Source organism: Eschrichtius robustus, chromosome 12 (assembly GCF_028021215.1).
Source record: "Eschrichtius robustus isolate mEscRob2 chromosome 12, mEscRob2.pri, whole genome shotgun sequence".
Taxonomy (NCBI): Eukaryota; Metazoa; Chordata; class Mammalia; order Artiodactyla; family Eschrichtiidae; genus Eschrichtius; species Eschrichtius robustus.
The window spans coordinates 86,432,709-86,451,030 of NC_090835.1; the positions used below are offsets into that span (position 1 = coordinate 86,432,709).

At 37.3% G+C, this 18,322-nt stretch overlaps 1 protein-coding gene across 1 annotated transcript; it reads left to right on the top strand.

The window, feature by feature from the left end:
* The first annotated feature begins 418 nt into the window (after nt 1-418).
* On the top strand, nt 419-17,427 carry SCAND3 (SCAN domain containing 3). Its single transcript, XM_068557025.1, has 3 exons — nt 419-1,407; nt 13,628-13,775; nt 15,887-17,427. The coding sequence occupies exons 1-3, from the start codon at nt 988-990 to the stop codon at nt 17,392-17,394; spliced, it is 2,076 nt and encodes a 691-aa protein (XP_068413126.1). The 5' UTR covers nt 419-987; the 3' UTR covers nt 17,395-17,427.
* Nucleotides 17,428-18,322: the final 895 nt, after the last annotated feature.

The following is an 18,322-nucleotide window of genomic DNA, read 5'->3' on the forward strand; positions in this document are numbered from 1 at the left end:
TAGATCTTACATTTCTTTTTTCGAGTCTGATTTACGGTGACTGGGAAAGGAGACAGTGGCCCAGATCTAACGAGAAAAGGCCGGGTGGAGCCTACAAATTCGCTGACTTGGCATTCGCTCAGGGATGCTCTTCTATGTCTGTTTTAGGACGCGGCGGTGAGTACTGCGGGTCTGAGTTCAGCGACGGCTTATCACCATGACAAAAAACAAACAAACCCAGAGTAGCCTCTACACTGGCGCTACTCACACCGTGAAACTCTTTTCACCCGGGAACTGGGTCACTCGGGAGTTAAGTCTCTGTACAGTTTACAGAGTTCACCAACGTTACCACGACCACCGAGATGACTGCACCACCTGGAATCCTAGAGCGGACCGGAAGTGAGCGCAGCTCTCCCGGCGTGGCGGGAACGCGGGAGCAGCTGCGTCGGCCGGGAGTGTCGCCCGCGGCCCGTTTCTCTGGCGTGGCGCGAGAGAGTCCGAGCTTCTCTGAGGGGAAGCGCGGGCGGAGGGAAGGTTGTGTCTGCGCGGCGACAATCGGGTCTCCTCCGCAGACGGCAAGCCGTGTGGCAGGAGCCCTTCGCCCTCTCCACCCGGGCCTGAGCCACAGGGAGCGCCGGTTTCGGAGAGACCTGTCTGGTTTCCTTGGTGGAGGTCGTATATCTAGGCTTTATTTAGGGCCAAAGTCTCCTCAGTTTTCTGTCTCGCAAGTAACCTGCCGCTCAATCTGTGGTCCTGGAGCTTTAGTGAGTAGTTCAGTGCTCACAATTTCCCGTCTTGTCAGAGAATGGCTTCACTTTCAATGGAATTGCTCGAGTAACTGCCCTGTTGTCACCTAAACAAAATTTTTTTAGCTGCTTCTGTAATTTTTCTGTGTCAACAGGGTTTTCTTATATCGAAAACTTTCCTGACCAAGAATTGAGTGGGGCCTTCAAGGAAAATCTGCCTAGACCCTTGTTGGAGCGAGCCTTTCTCCAAGCTAAGCTAAGGATGGCGGCAGCCCCGGGGGCCCTCCCAGCCTTGGTTGGCCAGGCTTCAGAGGAACAAGGGGAGATTATCAAAGTAAAGGTTAAAGAAGAAGACCCTATTTGGGATCAGGAATCTTGTCTACAGAAGGATTTGTCTCATACCAGGGAACTCTCTCGTCAACGCTTCCGGCAGTTCTGCTATCAGGAGACTCCCGGACCCAGGGAAGCTCTGAGCCAACTCAGGGAACTTTGCCGTCAGTGGTTGAGCCCAGAGATACACACTAAGGAGCAGATCCTGGAATTGTTGGTGCTGGAGCAGCTCCTGACCATCCTGCCTGAGGAGCTCCAGGCTTGGGTGCGGGAGCATCATCCTGAGAGTGGAGAGGAGGTGGTGACTGTGCTGGAAGATTTGGAGAGGGAGCTTGATGAACCTAGACAGCAGGTGAGAAATTGGAGGGGCCATCTTCTGTGAAGAGTTTGAGTGCGTGGGTCCAAGGTGGAGTAAGTGGGGTTAACTTCACACTGACGGCTGCAGATTCTGGTTCTGGGCATTATTATTTGATCACTGGTGTAGATGAATAGATTCATGCTTCTGGGATAACAATTTTCATGTCAGTGATAGCTGATCCTAATAAGGAGATGGTTTAACCAAATGGGAAACCTTGGTCTATTGCTTGCAAATGAAAAATATCTCTTATTTAGTGACTGAGATTAAAGTAGCTATCTCTTCTTACGATCCCCGCTACTTTTACCATATATGAAAGCAAATCAGTGCAGGAGTATAAGGAATACCTTCTAGGAGAGACAAATAGAAAAGTAGTCTAATTTAATGGAAATATCAGGAAATGGTGAATCATAAGATCTGGGTCCTATGATAGGCTCTGTCACTAATTAGCTGTATAATCTTGGGCACACACCTTCTCTGGACTTTGATGACTTCATCTGGACAGTGAAGAGATTAATTGCATCATTTTCTAGATACTTTTCAGTACTTGCAGTTGTTGGTATGTGAGCCAGTATTCTGTCTTTTCCCATTACACTAGAGGTTATTTTTAAGAGAATATACTTGCTTTCTATGACTGTAATTTTAGAACATTATGGATATTGCCAAACACTGTTACATTTCTATAATGTTACTATCTATACATTTATCTGAACTCTTTTTGAATATGAACGTTGTATGTATACAGTCTGATCTGTTAAAATATGTTTCTCTGGAATGCAAAATCTTTCATATGAGATTGGTAAATAGGGAAATAAGTCAATATAATGCTGAAATTGTGCCGGCTCATATATGAGTTTTCCCAGAAAGTTGATGTTTTGGGCCACCAAGTAAGAGCAGCTGAATGCAAAGTATATGACTATAGCTGAGTGCAGCAAGTTGTGAAGACATACAGTGCATAATGTCCATTCACCTCCACATCCTTCCTCTTGACTCTCTTGGCCCCAGTCTCTGTTTTGGAAGCCTTTATGTGCATAGTTCCCTCCCATTTTGGTGCATTTTTTGCTAAACTTTTTTGTATTCCAGAAAATGAGCAAGGAAGGGGGTTTGCAAGTGCCATAGAAGCATGCTGGTGATAAAATTTCTGCTAGTGAGCACAAAAGAAGAAAAGATTTAACAATTGAAGAAAAGCTGGAAATTATAAAATGTTTTGAAATAAATGAAAGAACATGTGACACTGGGTGTGCAACTGAAATAAAAGAGTCAATTTTACGAACAATTAGAGAAAATGCTGGGAAAATAAAGTTATCTAGCTGGAACAACTTCCATTGCTACAAAATTTATTGGAACAAGGCATAAGGAAATGGTAGAAATGGAACATTTGTTTGGATTTTATACCAAAGAAAGAAGCAATCAGAGGTAACCTTTCTCAAAATTAAAGAGAAGACGTTAGCAATACATGAAGACCTTAAGAAGGAAGTGGAAGATCCTGCAGAAGTGCCTTCATTTAGTGCAAATAGTGGCTGGTTTAGTGGCTTCAAGAACTCCTATGATTTCCACAATATTAGGATCTCTGGTGAAGCTGTGAGTGCAGAGAAGCTGCAAAGACATTTCCCCGAGTGTTAAGAAATTTGATAAAGAAGGCTATAACCTGGAGCAGATTTTTAATTTTGATGAAACTAATCTCTATTGGAATGGCCTCAAGGGCCTGTATCTTGAAGGAGGAATCATAAGATCCGGTGTTTAAGGCTACAAAAGGTCAACTGACTGTGATGCTGGGTGGGAATGCCAGTGGGAATTTAAAGCTAAAGCTTGTGTGATTTATCACTCTGCCAACCCACAAGCTTTAAAAGGAATTGTAAAGACTAGCCTGGGTGACTACTATAAGTCAAGCAAGAGAGGCTGGATGACAGGGCAGGTATTTACTTATCGTCTAGGTGATGTTTTGTAGATGATTTTTTAAAATATTGCAAGAAGAACAATTTGTCTTTCAAAATTCTTATAATTCTCAGTAATATACCAAGCCATCCTCCAACAGTTGCTGAACTTTCTTCAGATATTAAAGTTCTCTATTTATCTCCTCATACAACTACTTTACTCCCTGATCAGTGTGTGATCACAGTCTTTAAAGCTTATTATTTAAGGATAACATTCAAGGTGTTTATTGGATCAACAGGGGGTGACAATGCACACACAGTTTTTTAATTCTGGAATTGATAGAGCATTAAACCTGCAATTGATATTCTTGTAGAGGCCTGGAATGATGTCACAAAAGCCTGTTTGCATGGGGTGTGATGTAAGATTCTCCCCGATTTAATTTATGATTCTAAAGGCTTTGAACCTTCAGAAGAGCTCCCTCAAATCAAAGCAAGCTGTATTGCTCTTGCAAAGGAGGTTGGATTTGAAGAAGTTGAGAGTGAAGATATTGAGGAACTGCTGCAATCTCATGCAGAGGCTCTCTCTACACAAGAGCTACAACAGTTAGATGCTGAGGCTCAAATGGAAGCGTATAAGAGGATGATGCAGTTCAACAAGCTACCCCACAAGAGCATTTCACTTCTCAGTTATCTTCTGCTCTAAATATGATAGAGAAGCAGTTGCAGTGGTTAGAAGATAATGATGCAGAACACAGCAGGATTTTACTTCATGGCATGAGGTCCTATTCGGAGCCATGTAAGCAGCTTCTTTATGAAAGAAAGAAAATATTTAAGCAGCAAAAACTACATATCTTTTTATAAGCCAATATCAAAGAAATAAAAACAAGATGATGAGCCAGAACCGTCATTATATTTTTTGTAATATCACTACATTTCTTTGAAAGTGTGCAAATGCTTGTCCATCTGAACTTCTGATGATGATATCCTCTACCCTTGCCTCACCCTTTCCTTACACCTCTTTCTAACAAGATACCATCACCTTTCAAAGTAAAATCCTATACTTAATGTAACATTTCTTTATTTAATGTCTTTTTGACTATACTTGTATTTTTACTGGAATTTCTGTAGTTTTATTAATGCTCTCCTGACAAAGTTGTGTAGAATTTAAATAGTCTACCCTACAACTTTATTTTCTCCATAAATCCTGTTATTTTTTGTGCAGTTTTGCAGAAAGCATGTTTTTTCATAAGTTCATATGTTACTGCATAGATGCCTGTACAGGCAGTCTCTTATCTCTAGCCAGCACACCTTTTCTCTTTGTTTCAAATAAACAATATTAGTTTTTTCCCTTAGGATATACCTGTTACTTTAAAATTTTCCTCTTCTAGCTTTGTTGAAAAATGCAACCATTGGTAGGACTTGGTGTTTTGTCAATCCATGGGTAATGGGTATGCTCTGCTCATACTAGATAGTTTTTCATGTGACTCAGGGTTATAGAAATCTCCTAGTCTTATTGAATGTCAAGTTTGCATAAATGTTTCTCATTTCTCTTGTTTCTGTGTGATTTCTGAAGGTAGGGGGAAATGCCATTGTTGCAGACACTTTAACTGCCAACCCAGTATCTATTGTACACCCCTTCTTTCTTCCTTAAAAAATGTTGATTTTGTTCATGTTGGCTATGTACCTAACTAAATACTTCTCAGCTTTCCTTGTGCTAGAGTTAGCCATGCATCATAGTCTGGCCAGAGAGAAATAAGCATATTTTCTGGGAATTTCTGGAGAAGCTTTAATTTTCCTTATAAAATGGCACAGATGTGTTTAGTTCTGCCTTTTCCCACTTCCTGTCTTGAACGTGGATGTGATATCTGGAGCTGTGGTAGCCATCTTGTGACCATGACATGATGATAAGCATGGGGATGAATACCAATATGTTATGAATGGCAGAGCAGAAATATAAAGACAACTCGGGTCCCTTACAGAACTGTTAGGTATGTGAATCAATGCCAGCAACTGCCCTCCTCTGGATTTCTTAGCATATGACAAAAATAAACCCCTATTTGTTTAAGCCACTATAATTAGGTGTTATAATTAATTGGGAAATACATGCATTTCTAATGAATACAGTCATATTTACTCCACTATTTTATGACCAAAATTTCTTATTAGAAATCTTAAAAAATCAAATCTGGGAATTATGTAGTGAAAGACAAATGACTTTCATAACCAGTTTGAAGTAATTTCAGCTTTGTAATTTGTTTTTGCCATCCAGAGGCACCCTTTACACTTTTGTGGTAAAGGCAGAGTGGAATTCCTCCTATTCCTTCCAAGACCAGGCCCACCTACCTTGGACTAGTCCCTCTAATGGAAATGTAGAGGAATCAAGAGGCTAGACTCTGTGTGTGTGTGTGTGTGTGTGTGCGCGCATGCTTGTGAGGGAGGAGGAGTCAGTGGCAAATGCATCACAATGAGCCATATCTATATTTTGTTTCATATCTTAGTTGCTCTGGTTGTGCTTATACCAACTTTACAGAATTGATGTGATTTTTAAATTGTAAACAGGTTACCCTGTCTCCCAGATGACTTATATCTTTCACTCCAGGACCTTCTTTCCCCCAGTTATGGAAAGATTTGGGCAACCTGAAATGCATGCTATTATATCATACAAAGCATTCTACATAAGATATCTTACTCTTAAGATCAGAGAAGGGAAAAACTTACCAAAGGGAAATGACTCAACCATTTTATGAATTTTGTTTTAAAAGAAAATTGGTTTCTTATATACTTTGAGCAGTCTAAGAAGAGGGAGTAAATTTATAACATGGTGTCCAGCCTGGGCGAAAAAGCATAACACATAAATTCCTTAAATCCCACCATGACGTTATAATACCTCTTGGCTTTCATTCATATATCATTGACTATTTCCTTTTGGAATATTCTGGTTTATGTACACTTTGGGTTCAATATCCATGGACATTTTCAAGCCATCCAGCAGAATACTGACATCCACTGACACCTTTTACTTTACTTTATTTGAGTATCTTGTTCTGCTTGGTGAATATGAATTATTAGAGTTCATAGTTCTGACAGTATTTGTTCTCTATTACTGTAGAATTGATCTGTAGAATTGGGGGTAAGAAAAAGATCAACATTGTTGTCATTAAATCTAAACTAGTCATGGCTTAATGTTAAGTGGATCAGGAAGGTTTTCTCCACATGTTTTTTATGTTCTTAATCCTAATCACTGTGCACACCAAAATCATTTCAGAAACTTCATTATTCAGCTGAGGATAATTTTGAGAGACTGGGATGACAATTCCAGAAACAAAATAATTTCCATGGATATTGCTGGTGAATATAAAATTATCTGTAATCTACTGTACATTTTAAAGCATAACATTTTCACTAGCAGACACCTGAATACTGGCATGGCCTCTGTTTTTCTTTTCTTTTTAATTTTTGAAGAGAAAAAATCATAACAGCATTTAGCATAGGAAATGATGGGATGTCACTAATACACAAGTTAATACCTATATTAACTTTCCTAATCCAGCAAAAATTAGTTAATTCTATGTGTTATTGTCAATTATAGGTTAACCCTTGATTATTTAACCTAGTATTTCTTTTCAGTGTATGCAAATGGCGAATTAGCCAATCAGCTTAAATAAATCAGGACATGGAGATGAACAGTATATTATGGCAATTTGGATTGTGTCACAACTTCACTCAGGACTTTTGTGATTTAGATTAATCAATGAATAACATTTCTAAGGCAGTATTTAGAATTTATATGTGCATTATAATTGACTTTTGTACTCATTTCATGGCAGTGTCCTTTTTTATAGTATCATTATGGATAAAAAGCTTTTAAGAAAAAACATGCTTGGTTTGGTTCAATTTGTCATAATAATTGTTTTCCATTGCTTAATTTATCACTGCTTTGCATTGAAAATAACACTAGCTCAGACATCAGTGAAAGCATCACTTTCCTAAAATCTTCCAGACTTATTTATTTTCCCCATGCTAGATCCAGACAAACTACATACAAAAAGCTCATATCCGAATGTATAAAGTACTACAAATCAATAAGAAAAAAACGAGATACCCCAACAGAAAAATTAAGAAAAGACTTGAACATGCACTTTGCAAAAAAAGGATAATCAATTAGCCAATAAAAATCAAAACAATTACTCAATCTTAGTGATCAGAAAAATGCAAATTAAAACAACATGTGGTAACTGCTTTATTAAATTAAAAGTGCTGACATGACCAATTTTGGGTAAGGCTGTTGAGCTACTAGAATGCCTATGTACTACTGATAGGAGTAAATTGTTATGACCACTTGGGAAATATCTACCATGTATAACCATGCTCCATGATCCAGCAAACCTACTACAAGATATATATCTAATAGAAACACATTCAAAGACATGTAAAATAATATTCATAGCAGCATTATTATAATTGCCAAGAACTCTAAACAAAAATGCCCATTAAAAGTGTAACGGATGAATATATATGGTATATTTGTACAATTGAATACTATACAACAATGAAAATGAATGAACGAGTACTACATTCGACAGTGTGAATGAATTTCACAAACTTAATGTTGAACAAAATAAACCAGACACAAATAAATACATATTATATGATTCTGTTTATATAAAGTTCAAAATGCAAAATGAATCTGTGGTAATAGATGTCAGAGTAGTAGTTTGGGAGAAGAGGGTGGGGCAAAAGTAGCTTTCTGAGATGCTGTTAATGTTCTGTTTTTTGACATGAGTAGTTCACTTTGGGATGTCATTGAGCTCTACACTTATCACTTATGCACTTTTTTCTAAGTTTATAATACTTCAATAAAAATTGTATTAAGAAAAAAATTTCTCTCTAATTTGATGTCTCTTGAATGATAGGCTAGGGTGCTTGATTACATGCACATCTTTAGATTCATGTGTCATGTGAGTGAGAAATTATTTTTGTAAAGCCAAGGCCCAATGAGAGAAATTTTTCGAATTAACCAAGTTCATAAATGCCCACCAGAGGATAAGCTAAGTTTTTACTTGGATTTTGCAAGTTAGATGAAGAGATGGGCAATTAATGCTAGGTGTATTGCCAAGCATGGGTTGATTAGGTTTCCATGCTAGGGTCTTATATATATTGATCGACCAAATTGTTTTCTTTGAAACAAGAAAACAAGAATATCAGGCAAGGCAAACTACTGAAATGTTCTGTTTGAGTGCAGTATGACTTCTACCAGTCTATTTGCAGAGAGCAGTCTTGGCAGGGATGTGAAGTGGCCAGGCCACTTCCACTGAAAGTGGCACACTTAAAGAATTGGAATCAGGTGCCATACTCAAAGCCTCCAATTGAAGAGTTATTTGTGTTCTGTTCACTTTAAGGTATGCTACTGATAAATAAGTATAAATCAGAATTCTGGTTCTCAGGAGGTAACAGCCTTTTTTTTTTTTTTTTTTTTGTAACTTTTGTTCTTGCTCAGTTTTAGAATTAACCATGGAGATGTGATTAATCCCAGAGGCTGTTCTCTTAAGACAGCTTTGGGAGGTTATTGGCTGTTGAATACTTATTTTCATTAATGAATCTATTTTCATTAGATTTCACAATGGTGGAGATGTGGAATAGAATCTACCTAACGTGTCTTATTCCCAGTTTACCTGTTGCTTAAATGACTAACAAAGATCCATGTGTAGAAGTGAGTAGAAGGTCTACAAGTCAATGAAAGCTCTCCTAAACTAGAATAGTATAACACACTATAACACAACTTTTATTACTTTCTTTTTTTCTTTTGGTGAATGGCACTGATGCTTTAGACTTAATCTGGAAAGTTACAGGCAGAGACACTGTTTCAGTGTAAAGGCTATAGTAAGTTGATAACACAAATACAGTGTTACAATGATTGAAATGCCAGACAGGAGCAATCTAGATTACTGCTAAGAAACTGTGCCAAACAGTTAGCCATTAGCCACCTTCCTGGATTATTACAAGATTCCCCTATTGTTCACTGACTATCATTTATAGCCTTAGCAGCATCAGATATTAGACTGTAACACAGTCCAGGAAAACATACCTATTGAATGGTGTGACAACTGAATTTACAGATTCATATTTTACAAAGATTTAGTAAATTAACTTACACAAAGACTGAAGGAAGGATAACATTAAAGCTTTAAATAGGTCCTTACTTCAGGTTTCCCAAGAAAATGAAACCTAATCAAATACCAGCATAATAAGTGTCACATGGATAACTTGGAGGTAAACATGCTTTTTTTCTTTTTTTCTTTTTTTGCCATGCCGTGCAGCTTGCAGGATCTTAGTTCCCTGGCCAGGGATTGAACCCAGGCCACTGCAGTGAAAGCGCCAAGTTCTAACCACTGGACCACCGGGGATCTCCCAAACATGCTTTTATATTAAAGACAGTGTTTATTCAAAGTCAGTGGCAAAAACTTCTGAATATTCCTGCCAGATAACCTATTTGTGGTCATTGATGTCCTCTTCTATTCAGCATTTTCCTTATTTAACCATACCATTAGTAAAATATGATTCTGTCTTAGTTTGTTCAGGCTGCTATAACAAAATACCACAGACTGGATGGCTTATAAACAAGTAAAAGCAATGGTTCTGGAGGCTGGAAGTCCGAGATCAGGGAGCCAGTATGGTTGGATGAGGGCCCTCTTCTGGGTTGCACATTGGCAACCTCACATGGCAGAAGGTGGTTAAGGAGCTCTGTGCTATCTTTTTGATAAAGGACTAATCCCATTCATGGGGGCTCTACCTTCATGCTCTAATCACATCCCAAAGGCCTTACCTCTTAAAACCATTACATTGGGTATTAGGGTGCCAACGTGTGAATTTGCGGGGGGCGGGGCACAAGCTTTCAGACCATAGCAGAGTCCAAGAGCCCTCACCCGCTAATGATAAGTAACATAAAGAAGTAAGCAAGCAGAACCCAGGGAAGCTGAGGAACACAGCCAACCAGCCAATGTCCATAGAAGCGAATTCTAAGGGGATTACCTTAAGAGGTAATAACAATGAGATATTACTATATTATAGGTTCATCTATAGCCAGGGAAGATATCTGTGTTGCTTAGAACCCAAAACTTGAAAACAATAGAAAATGAATTTCTATCTACTGTGTTAGGAGAAAACAAAACTAATTGCTTACTTTTGAAAAGGATTAAAACACTGAACTGTATTCATATGTGTAAATAAGCGTGAAAGAATCGATAAGAAAAACTTGAAGAGTAAGGAAGAGAGGAATAGTCTCATTAGATACTAACATACCATAAAGCCTCTTTAGGTAAAATTGTGGTACTGACACATGAATAGCTGGATCAATGAAACAATAGAAAGTATGAAAGTGGACTGGAGCACATATGAAAACTGAGTACACAATATATGTGCCATCTCAAATCACAGTGGGGAAAATGGTGTTTTAAGTAAATGGTGTTGGGACAAAAAGAGCCATTTCAAAAAGAAACACATGAAACCCATACCTCATACCATATTCCAGAACCAGAATAAACTTTAAATGTGTCAGAGATCAATATATAAAATTTTAAACATCCAGGAACTATGAACATATGAACATATGAACGTCTATGAACTGGTATGAAATGATTTCCAGATAATATTTTTATATTAAGTGAAAAAAAGGAGGTGTAAACTACTATACAGTATGAAAAAATAAGTATACACACGTTTGCATTTAATTTGTATATATTATATATACACAAATTTATACATGCAGACGTGTGTATATACGTATGTATAATGTTTTTACTTATTTTTGCAAAAAAAAAAAACAGGGTAAAGCATCAACAACAAAAATGGTTTCTTATAGGACTGGGGGAGAGTAGAATGCAGGCTATGTGAATATGAGCAAGACTTCTCTGAATACATATTTCGTTTTTTGTATATCACGTAAGTGTTTTCAGTATTTAAAAAACAATACTAAATTCAAAATGATAAAAACAGAAACAAATGAACTCAACAATATATCAAATTAACATAGTAATACAGAGGAAAATAATAATTCAGGTGGCTTGACCACAGTACTCTGACCATATACTTTTAGCAGGATACTGTCTATGGGCCTGTAAAGCTACAAAGATATATTGAACTTTACTTAGTAGGTATGTTGTTGGAAGTGTTCTACAACACAAAGCATGGTGATTCTGAAACTCTTTTGTATTATTGTAGTTTAGAGCCAATGAGTAAATATGCATACATTGTTATGAACTGCTTTTTTTTTAAACTGTGGGAGAAGGAAGATGGAAAGGTGAGGAAAATTCTATAGGTATTGAAGTTGAGTTGAATTCATGTTATTTTATGAAATATATTTACCAGCTTTATCCTTGAAAGGGCTTAGAGGAGATGACACCTATTAAAAATGAGCCTACTACTACTCAATCTTTGCTACTAAACATTGTTGTCCTCTAAAATGAATCAAAATTTCTTGGGAAAAAAACAGTTGAACTAGATCTGGGACAGAGAGAATACAATGTGGTCCTTGTATTGTTTATTCTAGAAAGCTTGGATGTGCCAAAACCCAAACCAAAACAAAACAAAAACTAGTGGGGTCATGTCAAAAGGTTGCAGGAGGCAGATCAAGGGGGCTCCCACTGGCCAAATTTGAGACAGTTGGAGCATCAAAGTGAGTGAGGATGGAATGGATTATAAAATAAGTCTATAGTGATACTCAGAAAGAGAGACAGACCCCAAAGTAGGATGGGCAGAAAGCTCTTTACAGAAAATTGCTAGCTATTAAATGTAGAAGGAATTATAAAAGTAGGAAGTCACCATTTTACAATCCCCAGTATAAAAATTGATTCAAGCAGAAGTCAATGAATGTTAAAACCATTGGGGAATAAGATATTTGCATAGTTCCAAATTATTACCAATTATTATTTATTACAGTTGGAAAAAGTGTATTTTTGAATGGATAGATCTGGTGGTTACCACCTTAACTAAGTAATCAAATTTAGCATTATCTACAATAAAATAACTTGACAACTTAATGTAACCTGTGATGTGACACAGTAAGTACACATTAGTTACGTAGTATTCTTCCAAAAATGTTCTTTCCCTGCTGCCGCGCAGTCGCGCGGAGGCTGAGGCTCGGGTGCTTTCAAGATTCGGCTCCATCCGTAACTCACCTCCTTGGCCGAGGAAGGCATTGCTGCTGGAGGTGTAATGGACGTTAATACTGCTCTGCAAGAAAAAATGATCAAATTAAAAATACTGGGCTCTTGTTCCTCAAAAAACAAAAAAAGGAAAAAAAAAAAAGTTCAACTAGAATCTACTTGTGAAGAAACAATCAGGCAAGTCCCTAATGTGCGATATTCTATAAGACAAGTAGCCCTGACTTTTCAAAATTTAATGTCATAAAAAAGTCAGGAAATGATTTTAGATTAAAAGAAGCAAAATAGATATAATAACCAAAAACAATGTATAAATATTGAATGGATCATGGACTTAAAAAAAGCAAACATAAAATGCAGGTGACCCTTGAACACCTATGGGGGTGAGGGGTTAGGGACATCGACTTTCTGCACAGTTGAAAATAGTCCTCCCTATACATGGTTCTTCCATGTCCGTTTCTGCATATGCGGATTCAACCAACCAGGGATCGTGTAGTATTTACTGTAGTAGTTACTATTTAAAAAAATCCGCCTGTAGATAGTCGCCCAAGGGTCAAACCAATGTTGTTCAAGGGTTAACTGTATGTATGGGGACAATTGGGTAAATTTTAATTATAAACCGAGTACTAGATCATTGGTGTAAGGAAAAGATAAATGTTTTCTTTTCACCCAACAGTTATCCACTTTGATTGGCTTTTTTTTTTTCTCCCATCCATAACACACTGGGCTAATGTTTTCCACATTTGGTCTACAACAACTGTCAGATTTCTTCCTGGGTTTAACAGTTCAGTTAGTTCCTATTAGATAATTTGCATACCCCCCAAATATTTACTTTTAATTGCTCACACTGAAACTCATTTACAATTTTCTTCTGGTTAGGAGGAAAATTAGGAAAGATTCCTTTAATGTGCTTCCATTGTTATTCCCCAAAACAGAAACCACAAGGATGCATATCAACTCCTGTTCAATGCAGTTTCTGTTGTATGGCTCTGGCTTTATTCGTCCCAGCATTTTTTATTTCTCTCCTTATTCTATCTTGCACTCCCCTTAAGAATTCAATGAAGACTTTTTTTCCTTCTTATATCCATCTATTTCAATAGAAGAATGTTTTGAGGTTTAGCTATGGTTTGTGCAGTGATGTGATTAATATTATATTAGTTTCCAAATGTACCTGTTTATCCCCAGGTCCCACAGGGCACATATGGGCAGGAAGTTCCTATGGAAGAAATGACTCTTCTAGATACTGCAAAGGCGTCCTTAGGTACCCATCTCCAGACTATAGAGGACGGAATGGAATGTGAATCTCCAGAGCCACATGCACTTCAAGATAATGGTGAGGATAATTTAGCCTTTGGAAAGAGAATGAGATTTGGGAGGAGGGAAGGGTCCATTCATGGAAAGCTTATCAAATTTTATTCCATTGCAGCTTCTACTGAATATGGCTGAAGGAAAGGTCAACGAGTGTAGTGGAATGCTATTAAAGAAGTTGAATTAAGCAGTCATGTAATAATGTAAAAAATAGTTGAACACAAGATTTTTCATTGATATTTTGCAATGGAATTAAGTACCTGTGGATAGATAAATCAGAGATGCCTCTGTATATAAATGCTGATCACTTGTCAATGTAGCCATGGGTCCCATTTCTATAGCCTCTGCCCCCAATTCTTGTTACATATGACTGTTTAAGACTTGGAAATACTACTTCGAAATTCTACTGAAGAAAATGGAATTTCTGAAGTCTATGTCCACTAGAGATCTAAGGACTATTAACAGTGTGGTGGAGGCAGCAGCACAGGCTGGCCTAGTTGTGGAGCATCTGTCTTTTCCCAAAGGCTTAAGTATAATTGATATAATTTCTTCTTTTCTTATAACCCTAGAGACTCCTTATTCTCTGCTTATCCTAGACCTACTAACATTGATTGTACTAATTTCTGAAGCTCATATTCTCAGATTGTACATATTCTGAAGCTCTGCTTCTCATTTACATTGCCCTGTATTTCTTTCCTCCCCCCAGTTTATCCTTGTTTACCTTCCATTATGTTCATGGCTCCAGAGCATGATGCAAAATGTATCAGTGTGGAAAGAAATACTATCTATATAATGGTCTTTTCAGTCACATTTTGAAATACCACTTATCATGAGTGTTGTCATCCTCATTATAAAGTTAACAAATTTTTATCCAACACTTTTTTTTTTGTGGCCACACCCGAGGCTTGGCTTTGCAGTTCCCCGACCAGGGGTTGAACCTGGGCCACACAGCAATGAAACCACCTGAGTTGTAATCACTGGACCACCAGGGAATTCCCTATCTGACACTTTTCTATGTAGTAATGTGTTAGATAATGGAAAAGATACTGGAGGAAAAAGTGATCCCTGCTTCTTTAGAAACTTACAATCTTGTTCTACATATGAAACAGTTAAAGAAGAAAGTGCTACAGTGCTAGTTTGTGTTACGAATAAATTATGTCCTCAAGAAAGGAGAACTCACTGTAAGCTTAAGTTAAATGATCAAGGAAGTCTTGTTGGAACCATTGAGACTTAAGTGAGGCCAAAACACACAGTAACATATTAATTTGAAGTTTTGGAAGTTATGAACATTTGAGAATGATTTAAATTTACCAATTCAATATTTTTTATGCAAATTGGTAGTATAAACAATGTTGACTTGAGAAAAAGTATTTTTTCCAAGCAGCTGTAAGACTTTAGAGGTGATATGCTAATTCCAAATTATTTTTTTGATTTTTTCAAAATAGTTTCCTTAAGACTAGCCAAATTTGAGTTATTCTAAGTGTTTCTGTTATTATGAATATTCTAAACATTTATTTTAATATGCTATATTAAGTCAGAGCTTTTTCACTACTTCAGGTTCATCTGCTACTCTTTCTTTATTAAAATCAGTAATAAGGTTATTGGTATTGGGTTTATAGTTTCACAAGCACCGAAAGGGAGCTCATGCAAATATATGATGTTGAAACTTCAGCCCCAAATGTTGCTATAACAGCTAACCTGACTGAATAAAACAAAGTGTGGTATAGTCTGGGGCTTTAAAAATATCTATGACTGTATTTCTGAGACTTCTCTAGCCAAAAAAAAATGTTCTTGTGTAATTAATAAATAAATGAAAAAATAATAACATCAATTTGCTCCCTGTTTTACATAAAACAGTGCTTTACTTTAAGACTAACCCTGGATACTGCTCTGGAAAGTCACATCCTGGCTTACTACTCTTTACTATATCAGAACTCTTTGTTCCTGGGTAGAGTTCTTCATTTACCCTCTCTATTCCTCCAAAGGGAGACTCACTAACCAAAATTGTATTCCCCCTCTTGTGTGTCCATAGCATCTACTTGTACTCCCAGCTCTCTCTAGTGGCTACTTAAGCAATATACATATTTTAAATTATATTCCCAAATCGTCTAACTGATTTTTTTCTTTATATTTTAGGGTCATTTTTGTGGCTTTCCATGATGTCTCAAACCATGGGTGATGATAACTTTAGTAGCTTAGATACTAATGAAGCAGAAATCGAACCAGAAAACATGAGAGAAAAGTTCTTCAGAAGCTTAGCAGTGTTACTGGAAAACAAGAGTAATAATACCAAGATATTTTCTAAAGCAAAGTACTGTCAATTAATAAGGGAAGTGAAAGAGGCTAAGGCCAAGGCAAAAAAAGAATCAGTTGACTACCGTCGCTTGGCTAGATTTGATGTGATCCTGGTACAAGGACATGAGAAGCTGATTGAGGCTGTAAATGGGGAAACAGATAAAGTGCGGTATTATTTACACAGTGAGGATTTATTTGACATACTGCATGACACACATCTCAGCATTGGACATGGTGGACGTACCCGCATGGAAAAAGAGTTACAAGCAAAATACAAGAACATCACAAAAGAAGTTATAATGCTATACTTGACACTCTGCAAACCATGCCAACAGAAAAATTCAAAACTCAAGAAAGTTCTAACATCGAAGCCAATTAAGGAAGTTAACTCAAGATGCCAAGTAGATCTTATAGACATGCAGTTGAATCCTGATGGGGAGTATAAATTTATTATGCATTATCAAGACCTTCGTACAAAGTTGAGTTTTTTGCGGTCATTAAAATCTAAAAAGCCTAAAGAGGTTGCACATGCTCTTTTAGATATTTTTACAATTATTGGAGCACCCAGTGTTCTACAGTCTGACAATGGGAGGGAATTTTCAAGCCAGATTGTCAGTGAACTTAGTTATATTTGGCCAGAACTGAAAATTGTCCATGGGAAACCTCAGCCCTGCCAAAGTCTAAATTCTATAAATCAAACTAATGAGGATATCCAAAATCGGATTATCTCCTGGATGCAAACTAACAATTCATCACACTGGGCTGAATTTTTGTGGTTTATTCAGATGACCCAAAATCAACCCTATCACAGAGGCATGCGACAGACTCCATGTGAGGGTACATTTAGCTCTGCAGCTAAGCTGGGCTTGTCTCATTCTCAGCTAACTGAAGAACTTGTTGCCAGCCTGAACACAGAAAATGAATTGGAACAGGCCGACAAGGAATTAGAAAATACTCTAGGAGCCCAGTATGAAGACAATATTGAGACTGGAACAGATAGTAGTGATATTGAAGAAAATCTTTCTGTTACTCCTAAGATAGCCCAAAAAACTCCTCCTGAAAGCGGACTGAATTTTTTATCTTGTGTAGTTTGTGAAAAAGAAGGCACAGGTGTTAGTAGTTGTGTATCATGTGATAGAAACGTCCATGCAATCTGTGGAGTGCCCTCTCAACATGAGACTGATGGTTATCACCATAGAATAACTTGTAGTCTTTGCTATGAGACCGCTACAATGAAAAGGAAACATGATGAGATTCCAAGAAGTTTGACTGTTCAACCCTCCAAAATGTTAAAGCCATCAGAGACACCATTTTCATCAGACAAAGTAGGAGACTGGGTAAGAGTTTGAGTGTCTGCTGTAGATCAAAGCAGGGGAGAGCCTCATACTTTACTGTGACCATGATGAGTGAGAAATTTTGGACATGGCATACTAAAGCACAATTATGACCATCTTGGATATATTTTCTCCAAAGAAAGGCCAATTACATTTAATGTCCTCCCTCCACTCCTTTTTTCAAGTTGGAAGTTATAACCTTGGATGCTGCTTTGTTTATTGTTCTGGGGTGAAGAACAGTAGTATCTCTTACTTATTTCTGATGTCAGGCATTTCTTAGCGGAATGAGAAAGCTAGGATCCAGGGGATAAATGGTATGCATGATGGTATGTTTCTATAGAAGGATAAATTTGGGGACAGATGAATTTAATGTTACTTTGTTTTAATTATATGTGAGTTTGGGTTGAGAGGTAAGCTAAGAAAGGGCATCTCAGGTCAAGTGAAGAAATATTTAGGAAGGGCAGGGGATGATAAATTTGGTTGGGAGATATGGATTTGTGTTGGGAAAGAGTTTGGTTTTCTGATTTAAATGCAGAGTGTGAAATAAGACCAATGAGATTTTCAATCAGTAGGTCTTAAAAAGTAGAGCTAATATGTGTTCAGGTAAGTGTTTTGAAATGTGAAGGTTACACATGATTTGGGCCAGTGGTACTCAGAGTTTGTTCTTCAGACCAGTGCTGGTCTGCAAACTGTTTATACTAGTCCATAATTAAGTAAGTACACAAATTGAGAGTATTTGGAAAGTTACAACAATTTGACATTGCTGCAATACCCAAGCACGTGATTGATGAACTCATCTTTTCAAATAGCATATTCAATTTGGGTGTTAAACTCTCAAGGTGAGTCACATGTGGTAGCAGCTGTACATTAGTCAAGCACAATAGGTTCACATTAAAATGTGTGATATGCTATGATTAGCTTGTCAGCTGTAACCCAAAAGTGT